Raw genomic sequence first — 24,741 nt, 5'->3', positions numbered from 1 at the left:
CAGTGCTTAATGTTGAGTCGGGCATGCAACCACTGAGCTAGAGCATGGATTTTGCATGATTAACTGATTTTAATCACAGGCGAAGCATTATTTTTCTTGATGGCTAGGCATTTGCGGAATGGCCCGTTTCGGTGAGTCCGATTCGGTGAGTCCGATCCCTTAACGGGGGATTTTTTCAATTTTTTTTTTAAATTATTGGGTACCGTAGCCTAATTATCATTGCCGTTTTAGGGTTAGGAGTTTGGGGTTAGGGTTAGAGGTTAGAAACTCACCGAATCAGACTCACCGAATAGTAGCAGACTCATGTAGGTAATTAAAAGTCAGTCTATGTTGCTATAGGCCTATCATGTTAATTGCTACATGGAATTCAAGGATACTTATTTTGTTATAGGCTAGATTATTAAGCAAATAGGCTAGTGTGTTGATATGTGGCAAAGATCATGAAACCAAACTGCAGCTTGTGCTTGCTCCAGGATGTAAATGATGTTCCCACCACTAATTTAATAATTGAAGGATTGCAACAAATTATCAAGTCATTGTTATTGAAAAAAGAAAGAGGTATTGTCTCTATTTTTTCAGTAATTTATTTCAGGCAAAATAACTTAAGTGATCAAGTGGAATACTAGAATAGGTGCGGAATGGCCCGTATCGGTGAGTCCGATTTGGTGAGTCCGATTTGGTGAGTCCGATTCGGTGAGTCTGATTCGGTGTCCGATCCCTTAACGGGGGATTTTTTTTTTAAATTATCGGGTACCGTAGCCTAATTATCATTGCCGTTTTAGGGTTAGGGGTTTAGGGTTAGAGGTTAGGAACTCACCGAATCGGACTCACCGAATAGTAGCAGACCCAAAATAGGTGCTAGACACCAGTGTCTCACGACCACTGCTCTGGTTTCTCAGTGTTGCAGAGGATCATGTTAGGGTATCATACATAAGATCTATGAAAGTTATACAAAAATGATGATGCTAAACAGGCCTTGAAACTGAAGGCGGCCATCGCGGCCATGGCCGCAATTAACCTACAAAAACCAACATTTTGTCCGCCGGTTTCGCCCTTCCGTCGGCCGCATTTGTCCGCCATGAAGTTCCGAGAAAATTTTACGCAAGCGGCCTTGTGAAAAAAGTACTTTGCCACTTATAATCACAAAGGATTAGAAAGCAGTCAAAGCACCCGATAAATCATAATACACACTGTAAGCGCTTGTAAGGTTAGGGTTAGACATTCCTCCCAGTCGTTATGGTACAGCCATAGATTTGTTCCTTAGACAACACCCTGATGGAGCTCTATGAAAAAGAAAGAGGCGTGTGGAAGTGTGTCAAAGCCCGAAAGTCGCAAAACGTGGACGCTTCATTGCGAAAGGCGAAGCCGGTGTAGATTTACAGCCAAGCCTCTTGATGTGTCTGGTTCCAGTGATGACGTGACAACATCGTGCTCTGATACAGCATCTGATGATTCCGATTCTGACAGCTAGTTCCAAACAGACTTTGTGTTGTTCGCAGTGTCGCAATTGTGCCGAAATTATGTTAGTGTATACGTAAATTGAGGCAATCTGCTCGCAGGGAGCTATTAATTTGTTACCGGTACCTGGTTGGGCAATTAACGTTATTTTATGATAATTCAACGTGGCTAGATGTCGAATTAATGTAAAACAAACGTGAATTTCTTATTGGGCATTGTTGTTACGAAGTAGCCTATAACCCGCCGGAAAATTAAATCGATCTGTGCTGACTCGAACGTTGAATCAACCCAAAATTAACTTACTTTTCTCCCTGTGAGTTATTTAACGTTAATTAATGTAACAGCGTGCGACGTGCATATCTTGTTGCTCGCTTTATCGCTACTTTTGGTATTATTACATCACAACAAATCAAACAGTGCGGTCGTGATAGACTACTCTCTAGTATATTTTTCGCTTCTTGTTTTGGTACAATTGTTTCGTAATAAACGTTCACAGCAATTGCCGAGGCAATTTCAACTTTTGTCGTTTGGCCTCGGCAACGTTTCTGCCGAAGTAAAATGTGCTAATTTTGAAGACTGTATGTTGATGCGTGTCGACGTTCCGATGGCCGCCATGTGCTTGTGATTGGCCGCCGAACAGCTTGCTTCAGTCGGACACGTTTGGCCGCCGGATAAAAAAAGTTGTTTCGAGGCCTGCTAAATCAGTCTTGATTATTTCAATTTTCAAAGCTGCTTTTAATGTCTCAATTTATATTTTGTTTTGTCATCATCAACCAATTTTGATTATACAGGCCATAAGTTAATCCTCGTGTCGAGGATGTGGCCTGTCTGTCGAGAACGAAGTCTTCCCCTCCACACCTTGCGATTTATTGGGTTGGCAGAGTCCATGTTCATGGCTACAAGGACACGTTTTACAAGTTCTTCCCAAGAAAGTTTTGGTCTACCTTGACCCCGCTGTGCTGCGATGTTGACACATCTGGCCTGTGAGATACAGTTTCAGCTGCGCTCAACGTGACTAATTTTGTGCCGATTAATCGGAATCAACAAGTATCGGCAATTTTTTGAAAATCGGAATCGGCATCGAAAAAAATTGCCGATTCTTTATCAAAGTTTCCTAATCAAAAGTAGCGCGAGTGCGTGGAAATACCGATCAAACAATACTAAATTCTTCACAAGATGTTTTTCTTTTTTCGCCTATTGATGAACTTTGAATGCAAGGCAGGTGTGTTACTTTTTTAAAGGTTTCTGTATATTCAATACCGCTGCGTTCATTTTCTTTTACACTCTAGTCTTTTTCTCTTCTTGTTTCTGGCACCTTCTTGAATTCTGGGAGAAAAATACTGCAAACCGCACAAGATAATATTTTGCACACTGCATTAAGCTACGTTGATTTTGCACTCTGTGAGCGATGGCGATTTTTCTCTTTTAACTGATTTCCGCGACAAATAAAACACGTGTCTATCACCACTTTGTAGCGCGCAAGAAGTGAAGAACTATCGTAAAAAATCACGCTGTCTAGAGCAGGCGACAAAGTGAACGCTTTTAGACATTTCAAAGGCAGCAACTTGTAACAAAATCGCAACCACTTGTAGAGCGCCAACTAAAAGCAGCTTTAATCATTTAACCAAAGAATCGGAATCGGCAAATATTGAAGAATCGGCATTGGCAAAAATTTTGTAATCAGCACATCCCTAAACGTGACCAAGCCATCTCAGTCTGCCTAATTGGAAGACTTTGCTGATGTCATTTAATTTGAGCTTTGATAGAAGAGTCTCAAACTGGATGTTGTCTTCAAGCTTGACTAGGCAGGTCCATCTTACCATCGCTCTATCATTACGTTGTAGGCGCTTGATGGTGCTTGCTAAAGTAGCCCACCTTTCAGAGCCATAGAGCATGACACTCCTCACACAACTAGAGTAAACTTGGCCTCTGGTTGCAGCAGGAAGTTGCTTGCTTGTGAGGATAAGGAGGAGTTCTCTAAACTTTTTCAAGGCTGACTTGCACCAAGTTATAGCCGCATGCACCAGTTGCTCACCCTCCCTTCCAGAAGACATGGTATCACCAAGGTAGCAAAAGTCAGCTACCACGTCAAGTGTGCCACCTTCAACATCGCTTACCAGCCTGCCATCTATTGGTCTTGCTGTGCCCTGACAGCGTGGGCAATGGGCATGAGTAGTGTGGGTCCGGTCTGAGTAACCCTTTAATTCCACTACACGTTTTGTGGACCCAGTGGGAGCAATTGGTGCAGAAGATAGAGTTTCTACCGGTTCCACTTAGACATACCGAGCAAGGGTGCTTTTCTGATCTTCTTAGGGAGTTCTGGTTGATGCCAGAGATTATTCACTCTTAGGCCCTTTGCTCCATTCCTTATTCACTCCATTCCCTTCCAGGCGGCGATTCTGTCAACTAGTGACTCCAATGATGTGTCAATAATGGCAAAGTCATCAGCGTACAACAGCTCCCAAGGGAAGCCTGTGCGCAGTTCGAGTGACAAGGCCTCCAGGACAATGATGAAGAGCAGTTGGCTCTATACAGAACCCTGATGCACACCTACGCCTACTTTGAAAGTGTTACTGTGCCCATCCCCAACACGCACATAGCTCCTAGCATTCAGGTACATTGATTGTACTATGTGTACTAGCCTTTCCTCAACAGTCAGTTTTCGCATGGCCCACCAGATCACCTTCCTTGGCACTTGATCAAAGGCTTTTTCTAGGTCTACAAAGGCCATAGGCTAAAGGCCATATTATATTTTGTGTGCTGCTTTAAATCATCAGCAATTATGAGAAACACAGTGTCTATGATTTCCTAGTCATTTGAGCTTACAGTTGCTTTTTTCTTTTTCCAACTCTTCAACAATGATGAAAATATAGTTTTGATAGGATTGTAATGCATCACTTCCTGTGTATGCTTGCATACTAATGCATAGCTCATGTGGGATGTTTTACGAGGTTCTGTGAGACCTTGGTTTAAGACAGGTAACAACTGATTCAAATATGAAGTGGCTCATTTGACAATATCGACTTTTTTCTACTTTCAGCTGTCTTTCCACCGCACTTTTAATTGTATTTTTTGTTGTCACAACATGCATTAATTAACAAACTTCAATATTATTTCATTCTCTGTTTTTTTTGATGATCGCTTTTTATTATTTCTCCTATCTTAACAATATTTCCAGTTTTAGGTAGAGTTTACTGTAGTTTTCATTATTAACCACTTGCCATTGGTAATTTGTGTTACTGATACTGGTACGTCATGGCGACCAACGTATAGTTTTTTGTTTTTTTTTTTGCGAATTTTATTCTGGCTCTTGGGCTTTGTCATGGGCATGTAAAATTGTGAACTCCATGTGAAAGGACTTCAGCCAGCACCTTATACTTCAGCCAGTAAATCACACTCTTTTACGTGGATTTAACGTATTTAGGCCTTGCATCAATGTAAAAAGGACTCATTGAAAAGCTAGTGTAAACAAACAAATTTTTGCCTGCTTTTGTGACTGCTCAAGGGAGCAAGTCTTTTAGGCGCTGACAATTAGGCGCTGGCCTAATAGGCGCGCACACTGTGGCGTCTGGATATTTAGGTGCGGAGCACTGTGGCGCCCGGTCATTTAGGTGCTATTCCTAATAAAGTCTGTAGATTGTAACAGCTTGGCAGCTTGCCAGAAAATTATATCATGGCTTCCGTGAGTGAAGCTGCTTAAACCGGCAATGCTTTTCACATAAAATGTTATATTGAACAGAAAAATATATTGTTGTTTTATTGATTTATTATTGTTTTATTTGTTGTTAGTCCAGGTTTGCGTTGGTGAAAGCTTTATCAATAAATTATTCAAGCTTCCGAACATTATTGGAAGTAATCCTACGGAAGTATTCCTACGTCGTAAATCATGGCAGATCCATAGTCTTTGCCTGTCCTTTTTTGGCTACGGTAATAATATAATATTTTGTGTGAAAATCATTGCCGGTTCAAGCAGCTTCACCCATATATTTTTGTTTAATATAATATTTTGTGTGAAAACGCATTGCCGGTTTAAGCAGCTTCACTCACGGAAGCCATGACATATTTTTCTGTTCAATTTAACATTTTGTGTGAAAAAGCATTGCCGGTTTAAGCAACTTCACTCACTGAAGCCATGACCAACAACGCACACGCATTAACAAAACAACATATTTTTCTGTTCCATATCATATTTTGTGTGAAAAGCATTGCCCTACGCCCCTAACTGCCAAGCTGATACAATCTGCAGACTTTACTAGGAATAGCACCTAAATGACCGGGCGCCACAGTGCTCCGCACCTAAATATCCAGACGCCACAGTGTGCGCGCCTACTAGACCAGCGCCTAACTGTCAGCGCCTAATAGACGTGGACCCCTGCTCAAAGCATGTAAACTTCTGTGAAATCATTATGATTTATTGATGCCAAACTATTTCTGAAAGATAACAGAACCTTTAGGGAATTTACCAAGCAACAAGCTGTATGCGACCATTAATGCTTTTTTGACGTTAAGCAACAAAAAATAAATATAAAACTGAAAATAGTTCAAGTTGTACAGTACAACGTTGATGTAAGCCTTTTATTGCTCATTTTTTATGTTAAATGAAGCAAAATTTTTCCTAGTTAAAAACTAATAAAGACTTTCACTAATAGTGTACTACAGTTTACCAATACTTTTCTACTTAGATTCTGACAAGCAAAAGTATAATAAAGAGGAGCTCCAAGCTATCAAGCAAACTGCAGATGACTTGTCACAGGAAAACAAACAGCTCTCTGCTGATAATGAAAAACTGAATAATTTGCTAAAGGAAATGCAAAGTAGATCAGATTCTTACAAAGAAAAGTTTTTGCAGTATGTATTTCTTTCTTTTTAGTTTGTATTAGAGATTGTAATTTATGAAAACAATGCACATGGCTGTTGACGTTTCTATTCAATGCAGGAATATGTCAACTTATAATAACTGAGCTTTCAATAAGCTAACAACAAACTGTGCAAAAAATTATAGTACTTGTGATGTCAGTTATGTAATTACATTATTAGCTTGTTATTGACTTATTAGCTTGTATGGGACTTCGACTTGCTTTTACAACAGCAAACTAGATCAGTACAAAATCAAATGTTATCTATGAAACAAACTGTCATTGAAACAAACAGATATTGGAAGATGCTATCAAAAGAACAAAAAAGGAATTTACTAAACTTTAAACAAGCTGAAAAATCGAGGCACATCGAAAGGTTTCACTGGCTTTGGAATAAGCAAAAAAAGAAACAAGAAGAATTTGGACATTTGATACATCAAAATTCCAATTCTAAAAACCAACGAGATAGAAAGAGGTACAAGATGAGAAAGATCTTCAAAAGAAAACAAAAAAGCCTTAAAAGAGCAGAAACAATGATTTTAAATAAATCAGACATACAATTAGAAGAAACAGATAAACTCTTGCTGATGCATGGCTTAAATTTTGTCCCCACATCCAAATGGTCTCAAAAAACGGAAACTAATGAATGGTTAACTTTGCACCAACACATTAGAAGAGTTGAGTGGTTTAACGTTTTAAAACATGGCGAACAAGAGGAGGAACAAAAAACAATCATACCACCCAAATTAAAAGTAACAAAACACTCCCGACCGGACCCAGATCTCATTGACGAAAAAATTAAAGTTTACACTGACATGGCTACTTCAAAATTAAGAAATCTAGGAGATATGGTCACACATAATTTTAAACACAAGAACAATTTGGACACAGGTCTAAGAAAAAGCTTAAAAAAGCTCACCAATCTGACACAAAACAATAAAATCGTCATTTGCAGAGCGGACAAAGACGGGAAAATTTTGATACTAAATTACAAAGATTACCAACAAATCTTGGAACGAGAGTTAAATTCTTTTACAAAAATGGATATTACACAGAAAGGAATTGATGCACAACTGAACTTGATCCTGCAAACATGTGAAAAGGAAATAATATTACTTCACAAACTAAATGTTATTGACGACGATTTACTCTTCCATACAATTGGAAAAAAAAAGTCTGCACAGGGGTCATACACCAAAATTACAGGTAGTAAAGCAAAATATTTTTCGACCAAAGACCCAGCATTTGCCTACCCCCTGTTCAAAACACACAAACTCACACCGGACAATTTAAAAACCATTAATGTCACTGAAATTCCTGTACGATTGCTACAGGCATCTGGCCACATCACAACATCCCGAATCACCGCTTTAATTGAACATTTGCTTAAACCCGTCAGCATAACCTTTTGTCAAAGTGAAATAAATGAATTTTGTAGAGATAGCAAACACTATCTAGAAACACTCATGCAATGGCAATCTGACAAACAAACCCAAATCACAGAAAAGCTCAAAAGCAATCAATTACATTTAGTCGCGGCTGATGTCAAAGCTTTATATTCTAACGTCAAAAGGTCATTAATTGAAAAGGCACTGAAATATGCTTTGGATCAACACACGACATATCCTCGGATTGCAATAGAAACACTCACAGATTTGACGTTGTATTGTCTTGACAATGTTATCACGCAAAACCGTGAGAGTTTCTATAAGCAACCAGAGAGTATAATAACAGGTGACAACCATTCTGTATCGATCGCCAACATTGCCATGCACTACGTCATCAAAACAGCTTCCAACACACTAAAACAAGCAGAAATATTCAAACGCTTTATAGATGACATAATTTGGATATCATTTGGCCAAAAGACTACAGAATTGATAAAACATAGCTTGATTACAGCATTTCACGATCACGACTTGGAACTTACTTTCAGAGAAATCAACACCTCCCAAACCGATAAAAATGTTGAGTTTCTAGATGTTAACCACCGCATTTGCAAAACTTCGAACTTCAAATTTGTGACTACCAACTACACCAAAGAAACAGCTATAGACCGCTTGTACCTCAATGGTAAATCACATCACCCCACATCCACATTCAAGGCAATCATACATGGAGAAGCATTACGACTCAGGAGATTGAATGAAACACAACACGATTATACTGCAGCACTGGAACAACTTAAAAACAAAGCTTTGAAATCGAACTTTCCCCAGAAAATTACCAAAGAAAAAATTCAACTTGCTGAAAAATGGACAGAACCACTACCTAAACCCACAGAAAAAAATGCAACCAAAGCCAACACAGTAATCTGGCCTACATCATTTCCTAGTTTACTCAAGACCACCAACGCAGAGAAAAAACTACAACCCAATCAAATGATTACATATAAAAGGCCAAGCACGCTAGGAAATTTACTTACAAAATATAAAAAAATTGCCCTGAATACAGAAACACCAACCAACGGCTCCTCCAAACTATGCGGCAAATGTGCACTATGCGGTAACCATGGAGCGCATAAGCCTATGATAAAAGAATGCACCTCTATTAAATGTAAACCCAACAAAAATTTCAGTCTTAAACAAAAATTAACTTGCCAAAATTACGGAATATACATTGCAACATGCACTATATGTCACGAACACTATGTAGGCCAAACCATCACAAAGTTTTTCACACGTTGGGCCACACACAGATCTATTTGGAACAGTTTTAATCACTCTGATAAATCCGGTGACAAAGCAGCATTATTGAAACATTATGCAAAATTCCACAACAGTGAACTAAAAAAGAAACCAGCTCTGGCAGACTGCTTTGTTGTTACTTTCGCCGAACAACCCAGCAAACAATAATTTAGACATCGCTGAAGATAAATGGCTACATAAAATTAAAGCCACCATTAACATACAAAAATTGATTCAACCAACCACTTAGTCTGCTTTGTTACTCTCATGTCATCAGCAACCTCCGACCCCTGTAGTGTAGATTATTCAACCATGCCCATCCACAAGTTATTCTTTTTGGCGTTATATCAATGTAAACTTATGGCAGTGGACTGTAATCTAAATTGCGCTTTTCTTTGTATTCGTCTGGTTGAACGATTGTAATTTACTTGATGGATGATAATGTTCATGTGTTCTTGAATTTTGTACCAGTATAGTGTTGAAAATCGTGGCAGAACACCAGTTTAAGATTTAGGCTTGCAGATTTTGATTTTAATTTTATGTAACCATCTATTTAGAATAGAATTTTATGCATGTTGATAATATCGGAGTTTGCTTTATTTGTTCGTTTTACGTATTTTCAAATTTTCTTTTTTACATGTGCTAGCTGAAGATGCTATTACTATAGCGAAATCAATTCTTATTTATTAAATAACACTAAGAGGTTAGATTGCTGTGCAAATGCCAGCATTTGATGAATGCAAAATAGCAGTACCAGCTTGTTATTAACATTAAAGTTCTATAAAAATAATAGTAAGCTATAAAAATAGTAGGTATCTTTGTATAAAATGCATTTTGCATGAATCCAGATTGCAATACAATATTGGCATGTCACAGTTTTAAAGGTGTAGTTTCCTGAGTTAGCAGTGTATATTATTTTGTTATGTTTGTTCTAAGGAACAAACATATTATTATGTTTGTTCCTTAGACAACACCCTGATGGAGCTCTATGAAAAAGAAAGAGGCGTGTGGAAGTGTGTCAAAGCCCGAAAGTCGCAAAACGTGGACGCTTCATTGCGAAAGGCGAAGACGGTGTAGATTTACAGCCAAGCCTCTTGATGTGTTTGGTTCCAGTGATGACGTGACAACATCGTGCTCTGATACAGCATCTGATGATTCCGATTCTGACAGCTAGTTCCAAACAGACTTTGTGTTGTTCGCAGTGTCGCAATTGTGCCGAAATTATGTTAGTGTATACGTAAATTGAGGCAATCTGCTCGCAGGGAGCTATTAATTTGTTACCGGTACCTGGTTGGGCAATTAACGTTATTTTATGATAATTCAACGTGGCTAGATGTCGAATTAATGTAAAACAAACGTGAATTTCTTATTGGGCATTGTTGTTACGAAGTAGCCTATAACCCGCCGGAAAATTAAATCGATCTGTGCTGACTCTGCTGTGCTGCTGACGGGGGAGAAGAACAAGCACCTTCTCGTGGTCCCTCCCGTCAGTACCATATCTTAAAGGAAAAAAGATATGCGAAGCGAAGCTTGTCATACTCGAGCAAACCAAGCCCAGGTTCAGCGCAGGGTGGATAGGGAAACGCCCTTCTCAGGGCGCGGCAGCTCCTCTGTCGAAAAGTACCGACGACCCACCGTACTGCAGCTGAACACCGAGGGCATTACGGCCAGCAAGCTCAGCATCATCGAGTATCTGGCCACAAAACATCAGGCCCTCGTCATTCTCCTCCAGGAGACCCACTGCACATCAGTGGATAAGTTGGTATTACCCAACTTCACACTCGCAGGCGCAACCATCAGCAGGAAACACGGCCTCGCCACGTTTGTCCATGAGCAACTGAGCTGGACGCCAATAGATCAGTCCAGTGCCCAATCGGAGAGTGGCTATGCATAGACATATCAGGCTATCACATCATCAATGTCTATAAGCCACCACCCTCACGCTTAACACCAACAGCCATCCCAGTGTTCCCCCAACCCAGCCTCTATGCTGGCGATTTTAATTGCCACCACGTTGACTGGGGCTACAACACCACCAACTTCGACGGAGAAAGCCTGGCCTCATGGTCAGCCAATAATAACCTCACCCTACTGCACGATCCCAAGGGTGCAGCGAGCTTCTTCTCCGGACGCTGGAACACTGGTACAAACCCCGATCTGGCTTTCGCAAGTGATGACCCCGATAATTGCCAACCGGACAGACGTGTGCTAGAGAAGTTCCCCAGGTCCCAACATCGACCCTCGATTATCACGGCTCCAACGCTCATAATGCCTGTCCCGAGCAAGCCTGTTAAGCGATGGAACTTCAGAATGGCTAACTGGGAGTACTATAGCATCCTCACAAATGAAGCCACACAGTATCTCTCATCCCCACACACCAACAACGTGGAAAAAGCCTACCAGGACTTTTGTGATGCAATAACATCAGCAGCAAAACAATCCATCCCCCGCGGCCGACGAAAGACCTACATACCGTGCTGGGATAAGGAGTGTGAAAGCCTCTACTCCGACTTCCTCCACGCCCCTCAGGGCAATGACACCAACAGCTCAGCCACAGCTCTGCTGGCAAGGCTGGACTCAAAGAGGAAGGAGCGCTGGACAGAAGCCGTTGCATCAATCGACTTCACGCACTCCAGCCGCATAGCATGGAGTACACTGAACAACCTAACTGGCAGATCACGTGCCTCTCGTCAACAATGTCCCGTTTCAGCAAATTCCACCGCCTCACAACTTGTGGAGAACGGGAAATACAAATCGAGAGACCGTGAATCAGATTGATCCGTCTTGCAAGAAATGACAGACCTCTGGAAGGTAACAACCCCAGACGGGGACAACATCTCGGGTTAGTTCACCCCGGAAGAATTTTCCGCCGCCCTCCAGCACATAAAGCCAGGTAAAGCCCCGAGCCCTGACCACCTTTGCCCGGAGCTGATACTCCATGCTGCTGCCTCCTTAAAGTCTTGGTTAAAAGACTTCCTTTCCTGCTGTTTGCGCCACCTGAGAATTCCCAGAATCTGGAGAAGAGCTCTTGTGGTTGCAGTTCCTAAGCCGAATAAGCCCCCAGGGGACCCGAAGAGCTACCGTCCAATCTCACTGCTCTGCATCCCCTTCAAGATCCTCGAGAGACTCATCTACGCCCGTGTCGAACCAATAATAGATCCGCAGCTCCCCCGTGAACAAGCTGGTTTCCGACACGGACGATCAACCGTAGATCAGGTCACACTTATGACCCAAGACATTGAGGACAGCTTCTCGGCTAAGAAAAAGGCTGGCGCCGTGTTTGTTGATCTCACGGCTGCCTATGATACCGTATGGCATAGCGGCCTTACCTGCAAGTTACTCCGTCTGCTCCCTGACAGACACATGGTCCATATGATGATGGAACTTGTGCAAAACCGCAGTTTTACCCTCACAACCGGTAGCGGTCGTCAAAGCAGACTACGTCGACTTAAAAACGGCGTCCCACAGGGCTCAGTCTTGGCTCCTCTCCTGTTCAACATATACACCTACGACTTGCCCCCCACCATCTCCAGGAAGTATGCTTACGCAGACGACCTGGCACTCCTGCACTCAGCAGGAAACTGGCAGTCAGTGGAGAGGAACCTCAGCCAAGACATGCAAACACTATCAGCATACCTCCAGAAATGGAAGCTACAGCTCAGCAAGTCAAAGACAGTGTCGGCGGCCTTCCACCTTAACAATCGGGAGGCACAGCGTGAGATAAACATCAACATTGATGGGGAACGCCTGCCCTACTGTGCCGAACCTACATACCTCGGCATAACCCTGGAGCCTGGACAGGTCACTCACGTACCGCCGGCACTTGAAGTCACTGCGCAAAAAACTATCTACACGCGTTGCACTTTTGAGGCGATTGGCGGGTTCCGGCTGGGTAGCTGGTGCTAAAACTCTTCGTACAGCTACCCTAGCCCTTGTTCATTCCACCGCTGAGTACTGCGCGCCGGTCACGTGTCGTAGTTCTCACACCCACCAGATTGATACCGCCATCAACGACGCACTGCGTACTGTGACTGGATGCCTGCGTCCCACTCCAACGGACTGCCTACCCATCCTAGCAGGCATCCAACCCGCTGAGCTACGCCGTAAAGGAGCCACGATTTCTCTCGCCCACCGCGCTTTGGACCCCGACCATCTCCTCCATGCAGCACTCAAGAGACCACCACCTATAAAGCAGCGGCTGAAATCAAGACGCCCCTTTGTGCCTGCCGCACAACAACTACTTAAGAACGCAGAAGAACTTGGTTTAAGTGCGGCACACTGGACGAACCATATGTGGAACACGGAGTGGCAAAATCACACCTCCACGCTCCGTGACTTCATACCCGACGCCGATCCCCGTCCACCAGGGATGTCCCTCGCAAGGCTTGCGTGGGTCAGGCTTAACCGCCTGCGAACTGGCGTTGGCCGCTTTCGTTCGGAAATGCACAAGTGGGGCCTGGCTCCTTCATCAGAATGCGAGTGTGGTGCCACTGAACAGACTGCAGATCATGTCATCCATCACTGCCTAATCCACCGGCCTCCACACGGTGCGCATGGTCTGAGGGTCCTGGACGACGAGACTGCTGAGTGGCTGAAGATTTCCTGCCCTCCAATCTAGCCTGGAAAGATCGCTCATACGCCATCATCATGATCATTATTTTGTTTATTTGGAGAGTAAAAAAGCAGTTAAAGGTAAAATACTTGACAGTGCTCATATTCAACTAGTGCATATGTTTTTAGTCTGTATACTTTAACAAATTAACAGTGAAGTTTAATATTGTTTATTTTTCTTGGTAGGGTCCAAGAAGCTTTGGTTGCTCTTCATAAAACAAATCGAGAATTATCCAAACAAACTGAGACAGAGCAAACAAAGCAGACTCCCTATGAAGGTTAGATGTACCATTAATTTTTATGCAAAGTTACATGGGATGTGCCTGAGATTGATAATGATTGAGTCTTTATCCTCGGACTGGGAAAGCTTCTTGCAGATCTTAATCCTGGCAGTTTCGCATACTTGTAGAGGCTTTGAATCACTGCTGCAGACCCAGTCACTGAGATTGACAGGGTAACGTTTTCGATGACTATTATAAATAACGGTAGCCCCTTTAAGATGTCAATTCTCAGTGAGATGCAATGACACTGTCATCTAATTAGAATATGTTTAAGTGGTTACCGTCCAATTGTGACTCTTCTAGCACTCAGCCAGAGAGTTCATCCATGCTTTGAACTTTGTTTGGTAATTACGGAAGAAAAAAGAGGTATGACAGGGATGGGAATTGGACCTAGAGCTGGGCGATATTGGTAAAATAATTTCGATACGATAGTACCAAAAATAAAACGATATTATCTAAGTTTCGATATTTTACGGCGAATCGCAAAGCACGGCTTTCTATAACTGCATGAAAAACATACTGAGCACTGGTACTGAAATGAACAACATTTATTGCAAACAATGCTGCGATTTAACTGTCGCAAGCTAAAGATTTTTGGACAAAAATGTCAGCATGTTGACATTGCAGGGTATAAGGCACGATCTCTTCTTCGAAACAGTTGAGCCACTAAGTAAAAACACCCTTTCACTACTAGCACTGGTGGCTTGAATGCACAGAAGTTTTCTTGCAACTTTTGCAAGTGTAGGAAAAGTCAGTGCATTATTAGCTCGCCACCATGTACAGATGCAGCTATCCTTGTTGATAGTTTTTGATGCAAAATAGAGATGCAGCTGTGAGTAGCAAAACAAAATAAAGTATCTACCTAGCTGTAGCTACCGTAGGCTACGGCCGCTACACTATGCTACGTAAATTCAGTCAGCTTGCAAGCTTCCTATCGTATTTACCGGACTTTATCCTTCGCAACAACGCAACACGTGGGAATCAATAAGCAGCATTGCGTAATCACAAAGACTGCTTGTAATGCGTAAATAATGCACACACGCTTGAGGGTTGTCTGCGCATGCGAGGTCAGACTGCTCGCAATGCGTAAATAATGCACACACACTGGGTTGTCTGCGCATGCGATGTCTGAGTCACTGCGCATGCGAAAATGTTGCTATAATTTCAGTGCATTTATAAACGATAAAATCGGAGCTTTGTGAATAAATATCGCTGCCGATAAAATATCGTATCGTATCGTAATACCGCCCAGCTCTAATTGGACCCCCCTCATCGAAATGTATTCCCCGACCCTCTAGGCCATGCTGGCTACGGCGAAACGTTCACTTAATTTACTTTCTATCACAGAGGTGGGCAAACTACGGCCCGCGGGCCGCAAGTGGCCCGAAACAACTTCTGTGCGGCCCGCGAAAGCCTAAAGCAAGTATATAAAAAAAATCCTAAAATTGCTTGAAAATTTTAATTAGGCTACTACTGTACAATGACTTGATTAAACTTTTTCTTCATATATTTCATCTTGATAAAGATAAATTATAGTCTTTTTGTCGCATTGTAGTAGTTTGTTTCCCTAGCCACATTATGATCTTGCATGAATGCATGGCTATTATTAGTGTCAAAGCAGCCATTGCTAAACAGCCGATTACGTCACATCGAAATTTCTGACTTCAGCCTGTCGTATCATGAGACTTTCTTTTTCGTTTTAGTCTTGGATCAAGGCCACCACTCTTGGTGTTGGTATTTGGTAGAGAGAAAAGCGGCGAACGCGACAGCTTTTCTGATTATGTTAATTCGCTCACAGATGTATTCTGTTTAATTTGCTCAAAGTGCGTCTGGCAAAGTGTTATCTTGATGTGGGTTGTATTCAAATAAATAATTGAGACAAACATTTTTTATATCTTTTATATTAACGCATGTAGGCTACTATATATAAAATCTCTGTTTTTTTCGTCACTTTAAAAATAAATAAAAGCTTGTGTTTTGACTATTTTAGACATTATGTTTTGGCTTATAATCTTAATTATACTATACTGCGGCCCTCGAACAAATTCAGATTCTGAATGCGGCCCTCGAGATATAAAGTTTGCCCACCCCTGTTCTATCAGAATTGTTTGCGTTTTTCTCTGTTCTACCTTTAACTTCTGATTGGATAAAATGCTATTCTACCTGTATTTCTGATTGGTTGATTGCTTTGAAGCGTTACTGCCTCTTACAAAATTTGTTATATATATTAAAGTACTGGCTACCTAAAATCATGTATGATATCAACAACCATATCTATCCTTCAATTCCATGCAGTGTTTGAAGACACCAAATGCTCTGAATATCAGTATACGGTAAAAAAAGATGTTCACCATTGGAAAAAATTGTTATAGTCCGATATAAAATAGGTTTTATTTTTAATTAAAGAGCATCAGGAGTCGCTTTTGTTACGTGTCACTATTTATATAACATTTTATTAATAAATTGTGGATATTCTATGCTGCACCTTTTTTGTTTGACCTATCTTTTTACCATTTAAAGGAGTAGAACATAACACCCAGGAGGCTCGGATCATGCCAATCAGTTATTTGCATGTCAATTGCAAGTTTTTATGACACTCCCAACCCTTCACTACAGAGTTTAGTGTTTCGATCTTCTCAGAGTTTGGATTTTTGGATAATGAGCAATGAGCATGCGTATCTGTGCATGCCAGGGTTGAGAAAAACCCGTTTTTTTTTAAAAAAGCCCAACCCGCCCGGGTTTTTTTAAAAAAACCTGGGTTTTTTTTGGGTTTTATTGTTTTTTTTTTAAAAAGATGCAAAAAAAGGTAGATTCATGCTTATTTCACCTCAAAACTACATTTTACGAATGAAGTGCCTTTCACTCACAGTACATGCTTGCATAACTCAATAAAATAATGCACTAGGGCTGTTGTTGCTTGAATGTTGCATCATCCATTAATTTCAAGATCAAGTTGGATGTTGCATCATCCACTGATTTCTATACCAAGTTGATGCTACCGTGGTAGAAATCACATTATTGCATCATTTGCTTTAGATTTGAAGGCAAGGAGCATTTATGCCATCATGTTTAAATATTTTTTATCATTTATATATATATTATATATAGTAATGGATGAGCATTGAGCAATTGAGCGATTGCGTGGCCATTTAGGCAAATGCTCTGAAACAGCCATGCGTTAGAATCCAGAATCTGTAATTGGTAAATAGCCTCCTAAATTGTATTTCACATCATATATACAGACTACAGTAGAGTAGTACTTTCACCAGTTTAACTATAAGGCCTTCTTGCATGAATGAGTTTTAATGTCCGCCCCGATAGCTCAATTGGTTAGCGCGTCACTTCTGGAACAAAGAAGCTTCAAGATCAAGCGGCGCTGGTTCGACTCTCGGGGTGTGCGCTTAAGCAACGCACGTTAAGGACTGCTCTCCATTCAGCGACATCTAATGGATGGAATAGTTCCCCAGCAACAAGACTTCAACATTCGGAAACTTCACTCTGTCAATCTCGGTGACCGGGCCTGCGTCAGTGATTCAAAGCCTCTACAAGTATGCAAAACTGCCAGGATTAAGCTCTGCATTGAAGCTTTCCCAGTCCGAGGATAAAAATTCAATCAATCAATCAATGTAGTATACATACACAAAGTGGCATTACTTGATTTTTGTGTACTGTACAATATCCACTGCGTTTTCAGTTTATTCTTGGAAATTTACTTCATAATCACATCTTTAAGTCCTAATTTAAAGTTTGTTTTAAGTGCCTTGTAGTGTTTTTGTTCATTTTTTTTAATTTTCTAATAAAAACTGGACAAATATGATGCTCTGGGTTTTTTTATGGTTTTTTTTGGGTTTTTTTAAGTGGGTTTTTTCAAAAAAACCCACCCGGGTTTTTTTGGGTCGGGTAAAATACCGACAACCCTGGTGCATGCATTTTTGCAGCTGGTGAATTGTAAATCAACAGTTTTGCATATTTTATTAATGACAATTTGAATTTGCAGCATTTCCATTTGAAACACAACAGAAGTCAGAAAGTCACAAAAATCCGGTTATTCTTGCCCCAGACACCTGTCTTCCCGATGCATCTTATGAGGATGAGTGTAATCTTGGAGAAAACAAAAATCAAGTGCCTTGGGAACAATCGGAAAACTTTTTGAAGCCACCACCCCCATATATATCAATAAAACGTTTATCTACTACCAAGAAAGCCAAAACAAGAAAAAGTTCTACTCCATTTCATAATAACTTCAAAGGTACCATAGTTTAAGTACTGTATAAACATTAAACAATGTGCAATACTTTGATTGTAAGTTTCGCAGTATAATTTTTGTCATTAAACTCATGTTTTTCTCACTGGACCAGTCACCATTATCATTTTACAAATCTCAAACCAGGAAACGTCATTGATCCGGATGAAACCCGCATCAGTGTTGATTCCGATGAGGATGATGTGGAATATTCCATCCCTTCCTCCCCAGTATTGCTCGGAACGTCCAACGTCGTCAAGAAAACCCAACCAGAAGTCATTGAAGATGAATCAGATGATGAGAGAAGAAGTCTTCTGACTTCAACAAGAGTGTACGTGGTAAGTTCCTTTCAAGTGTATAAATGACAAATAGTGAATTGGTGAATGCCCGTTCATTTCATTTTATACAGTTCCGGTTTGTTATTTTATTTAGGTCGGTCGTTTCAAGTATCTTGTAAATCTTTCTGACGAACAGGCTTGCTGCGTTGTTTAGACTAGCAGCAAGGTTAGACAAAGGAAGGTATTGCTAGCAGCTGTTTGTGGGAACATGATTGAGTTATCGTCGTTACCTGTTGTCGATTCCCGGATAGGTTGCGGAAGTATTGTAAGGCCTTTCACGTTAAACTGCGACAGTGTTACTCCCACATTTACGACAGGTGAAACTTGAATTTGAATTACCAGGTCTCACTAAGAGAAACGTGAATCCCAAACGTACTGTCGTTGAAATGTGTACTTAGTTGTCATAAAAATACTAGCGATTACTCTGCTGTCCAAGAACTAAACTTGGCAAAGGTGAAATGTTGATGCAACACTTGGGGTACCTTAGGAAACACAAGTTGCAAAAGCGGACAGGAGCAAGCAATGCAACATCTGCTTCAATACCTTGATCTGAAAGCAAAATCATGAGACTTGTCTGAGTTCAACGATAGAGCAACAACTTTCTTGATGGTATACGGTCATGTTACACACGAAAAAGAAGACGAGTTCAGAAGTTCTCGTAACTAAACTAAATTATTGGCAATGAAGAATCGGACATGTTCTGCTTAAGGACTGCTACGAAACTGAACCCGTGGCAGCTGCGAGTCCCCCGCTAGGTTTGATGTCAAGTGACTTCAGACATCTGACTTCTTTTGTATCTCTTTCAGTGCAAGCATGCATGTTTGACCTGGCAATAGCATGTGTTGTTAAAGTTTATCTTTTTGACAAGAGGCTGTTTTGAAAAACTTTTTTTCCTAATCGATGTTTGTAACGTGTTTCTTTCCACTTTCTTAAACTGGTATCAAAACACAACTTGGTGTAGTCATGTAAACTATTACTTGCTGCACTTGTTGTTCCTTACCAATATTACTATGCTTTCAAGATTTCCCCATCGAAGAAACGCATCAGTTTGAAAATTCCAAAAGAGAAAAAGAGCAATGCTGGAGGTGAGACATTGTCAATTCTCACCATGTTGTGACAATCAAACTTATATATATGGAAATATTTTCATGCTGACTTTATATTATCGCTTACTTACGTACTTGTTTACGTTTTAGATGGTGGCCTTGTTGGTAAAAGTGTGCTGGGTAAGTTCCCAACGCTTAACGACAGCCTTAACCTGCAAAAGCACAAACCCAGGTCACTTTCTCCAATTCCATTTGATGGGTTTGAAGAAGATTCGGAGGTAATGGCCGTATTAACTGACAGGTTAAAGTTTCACCAGCATCTGCTCTGTTGATAGTAACATCTTACTTTCTGTTGCACTTTTCCAGCGTTTGTAGTTTAAATATTTCACCTGAAAACAGCAAAGCTAAACTTATTTTCTCGACAACTTTTTCATGAAAAACAACATGATTTGAAAGTTTGCTGACGTATGAAAAGTCTTTGATGTTGTTTTTTACTACCATGTATCTGTACCGGCTTATTCAAAATCATGGCCTGCATCATTGTGGTATGTAAATAAATAGTTTTTGTCCGGATGCTTAAAGTTTTGCAGTTAATTTATATTTTTAATGCTACCATAACGTTTACACGAAATTTTCTTTTCAACTGCTGCAATGAGAATAATCATCTTTCTTCCACAGCTAGAACGGGAAATGGTTAAGCTAACCCCTGACGATGACACCACTTTTGACGAAATCTTTAATAAGACGGACGGCGTTCTTAATACAACTTCATTTGCATCAAATGCTCCTTTTCGTGATCCTTTGGACGAGAAGAAGTCTTCCAAGATTAAAGCGTTTCCACCAGAAGAAAGTGTGATCATTAGCGACGATGAAGATAACACCTCCTGTGTCAAGAAAATATGGTAAGTTAATGGTATCAGAGTCATCAGGGTTTTTTTTCGCTGAAACTTTTTGGTCATTTCTCCGAGATGACTTGAAAAAATTCGGTCATTTTTTATTTATTTTGGTCATTTTTTCTGATGAAAATATTTCCTTTCAAGTAGCTGATACAAACCAAAATTTGCACTTCCTGACTAGCTACAACATTAAGTTTCGCTGAGAAACGTTGTTTTTTTAGGACATTTTGACCGAATTAACTATATTTTTTTTGGACATTTTGCTAAAAAATTGGTCAATGACCGATAAATGACCGAAAAAAACGGCTCGGGTTCCAAATAGCGACTGTCAGAACAGCGACTGTCAATAGAGCGACTACACGACAGCGATTCATTTAAAACAGCGACTGTCAATAGAGCGACTACACGACAGCGATTCATTTAAAACAGCGACTGTCAATAGAGCGACTACACGACAGCGATTCATCAAAAACAGCGACTGCCACAACAGCGACCTCACTTGTTTTATTAAATCCAAGGCTTACGCGCACACGCACTCTTTCACCCCCTCCACACATACCTTCCATCCCCCACACCTCTCTACACACGTATGCACGCACAAATAGGCAAACACTGCGTAGTGAAAGATTGAAACCAAAAGGGACTTTAAAACAACATTTTATTTGGACTATCCATAGAAGTCACATGATTTAAAAAGAAATAGGCTAGTCAAGCCAAACAACAGAAAGTCGTCAAGCCTTGCAATAAAATTCAGGGTCTAGAAAAAGATTGAAACCAAAAGGGACTTTAAAACAACCAAAAGTCTTGCAATAAAAATCAAGCCACGTTTATTTCTAAATTATTGTGAGCAAGGGCTCGAAGGAACTGCCGCAGATCATACTGGCCTCGATTTTGCTGTACAACAGTGATTCGTGTGTTCATTGTCACGTATCTTTTCATTCGCTGAGTCAGGTCTCTGCCTTGTAGTAGCTGGGTTCGGTTTGGTTCGGTTTAAAGTGTTAAGTCGCTATCATAACAGTCGCTGTTTTAATGCAGTCGCCATTATGACAGTCGCTGTTTTGACAGTCGCTCACTTCATTACGTCGCTATTATGAAGTCGCCATTATGACAGTCGCTGTTTTGACAGTCGCTATCCGGCCTGGATGCCGAAAAAAACAACCCAGACTCCCCCACAGAACCCACTGTAGAATGTGTCTCCTGATGCATTAGTTTTTTGACATTACATGTTCAGTGAAAAAGGACCTTTAGTTTGTATACTGTTCATTATGCACAAAATGTTGTCTGCAAGACATTTTCCTGATTCATAACCTTCTGGTGATCCCAATGATGGTGAAACAACCTGTTCAGGTTTTTAGTGAATAGTATTTGATGTAACTGTATTTGATGTGATTTGCTCTGTTTGGCATTGAGCATTTTTTGTAGCATTTACTGTTTAATTTTAATATAAATAATAGTGGAATCAAATATTGGATTGTTGGAATTTGTTAAAGTCAATATTTTGCTTGATTGTGTTCTTTCAGTTCAATTGACTTGTTTATTGCAGCAAGTCTGTTGCTGCAGCAGCGGGTAGTTCTTCAGCTGTCAAGACTCGAACTTTAGAAGACAGTTTCAACGTTGTCCCTGCCAAACAATCTGATTACAAATTTCAAAAGGTTGTTAGAAAGAAGAGCAAGAGAGAACAACTAGAAGCCAAGGCTTGTCCACAATGTGAAGCGTATTACAGGTGAAGGCTGAATGCACTTACCTCATCAAGGGAAAGTTTTGTCTGCTTGGAGAGAGATTTGTTTTCGCTAAGCCACATTTTTTGGACCTCATCACTCGTTCTTTTACCTTCAAACTTAATGCAATAAATAGTTAGAAAACTAATATTACATTTTACGCTGATGCAGCGACCTACCAGACAAGGAACGAGAAGAGACCATCAAAAAGATATGTCGTCATCGCCACACCCATTTACCTCCCTCTACGCCGGAGCACTTCTGGGAGATTGGGATACCCAGCACTGCAGAGTGTAAAAGGAGAGGTGGGATATTAGTAAACACATTTGATGGCGACGACTGTTTTGTGTTATTTTGATTTTTACATATAATATTGATTTTTAGCCCTAAAGTGAGCATTGTAGTTTCACTACCGACACAAAGGGAAGAATTAGTTTTGTTTCACCCTGTTTTCGATTGTGTAGTGGCGCCCCTTTAATCACAGCTCTAGATTTCTCTCATGACTGAATAGTACGCGGTCTGCTACTATTCGGAAATCCAATTCAGATAATCCGATTCAGTGACAAGTCTTTTTCGTTGAAAGCCTCTTTTGGAGATTTCTGAAATCTCACATCGGCATCTGTTTATTCAAAGGAATTAGCTTATTAGTGGTTAATCAAATTAAGTCTCAGCGAAAAAAAGTTGTCAAATGGCGTTTCGTGATGAAGAGTAGTTGTTAATCAAATGAAGTCTCTGCGAAAATGTCTCAACCAAAGTTGCTAGATATGCTGATATCAGCTAATTTACGTCTACCTCACTAAAACAATAACTTTCTCGTTTGCATGGGTATGGGAAGATAAAAACAACAACCGCTTACCCAAATAATCCCTACAAATTCTTTAAATAAACAGAAGCCGTCGCTAGATTTTTAAAATCACCAAATCGGTTTTCTTCAAAAAAAAGCTGTCTCCTAATTGCGATTTCTCCAAAGCGGGCCATTCCGAACAGTACGCTGCTCTGAAGAGAAATGCCTACGGCCCTTCTCAGGGGCATGGTCTGTAGAACTTCATCCTGTGATTTGTACACTTGGCAAGTTGAATAAGTAATATGTGATAATTCCAACTAAGCCATAAATCATAGCTATTCTCTATCAGGATACATACAAGATGAATGCGATCTGCCTTTGGAACGACAGATTGAAAGTAACAACAGAAAACGACGAAGAAAACCTTACCAAGCTCATTTTCCTACAAAGAACAGCTGACCATGGAAGAATGTTGTTGCCAGAAAGCACAAATGAATGGGTGTGCTAATTAATATTCGTTTCAATTTCTAAAGATATTGCACTCTCCGGGGTGCTTATATTCTTAACATTTTGTGATATGTGGTTTTGTATCTGGCCCCTTCGTGTCTCATTCACAGTCCTTGATTCGCAGTAAGCAGTAACAACCATTGCTATGGGATCTAAATTCAAACTTGTTTATCAATTCTCACGATCTCATTCCACCAACGCCTGAAGCCACAAACCAGTGTGAACATAAAACGACAAAAATTGGTGACAAAATTACCCATACAATGAAACAAAAGATGAAAGAAATCAACAATAGCACTTTGACAACAGATTTCTTTTCAGGTTTTTTGGTCAAAACTGGAAAAGGCTAATTGAAAAAGGCGATGTGGTACTAAAACACTTCCTCTAATGAGCGATCTACCTTATAATCAGAAGCAATCACTAAGAAAACAAATAAATATTTTTTTTTCTTAGTCTAAACCTTGAAATCATTTGGCTAGGCCAGGGGTTCCCTACGTGCTGTAAATTTGGGCACAAACAATTTCTATGAACATTTAACTCAAAAACAGGTGAAATGGTTTTAGCAATTTATTTTTAATGAGACACATGCTCCTGAAATTTGGCTACAAGATTCGGAATTCTTGGCTCTGGCGATGTCAGAGCACAGCGAATATCTTGCTCAATTTCAAGACGGTTACGTTGCTTACACTTCATATTTACAAGTGTTGAAAAGGCAGATTCACATAGCTGCAAAGAGTTAAATGGTAATTAACTTTTTTAGAGCAATTTTGCTTATTTGTGAATATATGACAATACCACACTTAACCAAAACTCAGTGACCGGAAAAGATTCAAATTAGTCTTTGCAGATTGAGTCGTTTTTCAAGTCAATTAATTGGTCTTACAGTTCATCTTTTACTTTCTCAATGCCGAAACGGATTTCTTGCAAGGGATCTACATCAGCTTCAGGAAAATATGATTTGAGATTTTCAAGATGTTGAGCAACCTCAGTCTTTAGTGCTTCATCCATCTCGGAAATATCAGCCAGATTGCTATTCTGAACTTTACGTCTCCAGTTTGACAATTTCTCTACAAAAGCATTGATCAAATCCACAAGCTGAATAATGTTTTTTTTTCCTTACATTTTCAGATTAAGAGTGTTCAAAGAATCAAGAATATGTTTCTATCAAGAATATTTACCAAGTATGCCAAACAAGCAATAAATATTGAATTAGTAAAAATTAGGGGTTTGTTAAAATACAAATTTGGATGAGAGTAAAAAAACATATGAAAAAAAATTTGGGGTTGCTTCTACAGAAACTCGGGGTTTTACGAGGG

At 40.3% G+C, this 24,741-nt stretch overlaps 2 protein-coding genes and 1 pseudogene across 2 annotated transcripts; 1 reads left to right on the top strand and 2 right to left on the bottom strand.

Moving 5' to 3' along the window:
• Positions 1 to 3,149: 3,149 nt before the first annotated feature.
• On the bottom strand, positions 3,150 to 3,512 carry LOC145784713 (uncharacterized). The gene has a single exon (XM_082596570.1). The coding sequence runs from the start codon at positions 3,510 to 3,512 to the stop codon at positions 3,150 to 3,152; it is 363 nt and encodes a 120-aa protein (XP_082452696.1).
• A 2,724-nt stretch (positions 3,513 to 6,236) lies between these two features.
• Positions 6,237 to 23,402, top strand: LOC145784423 (uncharacterized). Its single transcript, XM_082596240.1, has 10 exons — positions 6,237 to 6,306; positions 13,799 to 13,890; positions 17,891 to 18,142; positions 18,284 to 18,474; positions 19,496 to 19,559; positions 19,671 to 19,798; positions 20,199 to 20,422; positions 21,960 to 22,139; positions 22,306 to 22,439; positions 23,268 to 23,402. The coding sequence occupies exons 1-10, from the start codon at positions 6,266 to 6,268 to the stop codon at positions 23,375 to 23,377; spliced, it is 1,416 nt and encodes a 471-aa protein (XP_082452366.1). The 5' UTR covers positions 6,237 to 6,265; the 3' UTR covers positions 23,378 to 23,402.
• The window catches only part of LOC145784425 (uncharacterized), a 276,670-nt pseudogene continuing 273,161 nt past the window's right edge, over positions 21,233 to 24,741 (bottom strand).

The sequence above is a fragment of the Aplidium turbinatum genome, chromosome 15 (genome assembly GCF_918807975.1).
Source record: "Aplidium turbinatum chromosome 15, kaAplTurb1.1, whole genome shotgun sequence".
NCBI lineage: Eukaryota > Metazoa > Chordata > Ascidiacea > Aplousobranchia > Polyclinidae > Aplidium > Aplidium turbinatum.
Note: the sequence above shows the minus strand (reverse complement) of the source record. Positions and strands in the feature narration are given on the sequence as shown.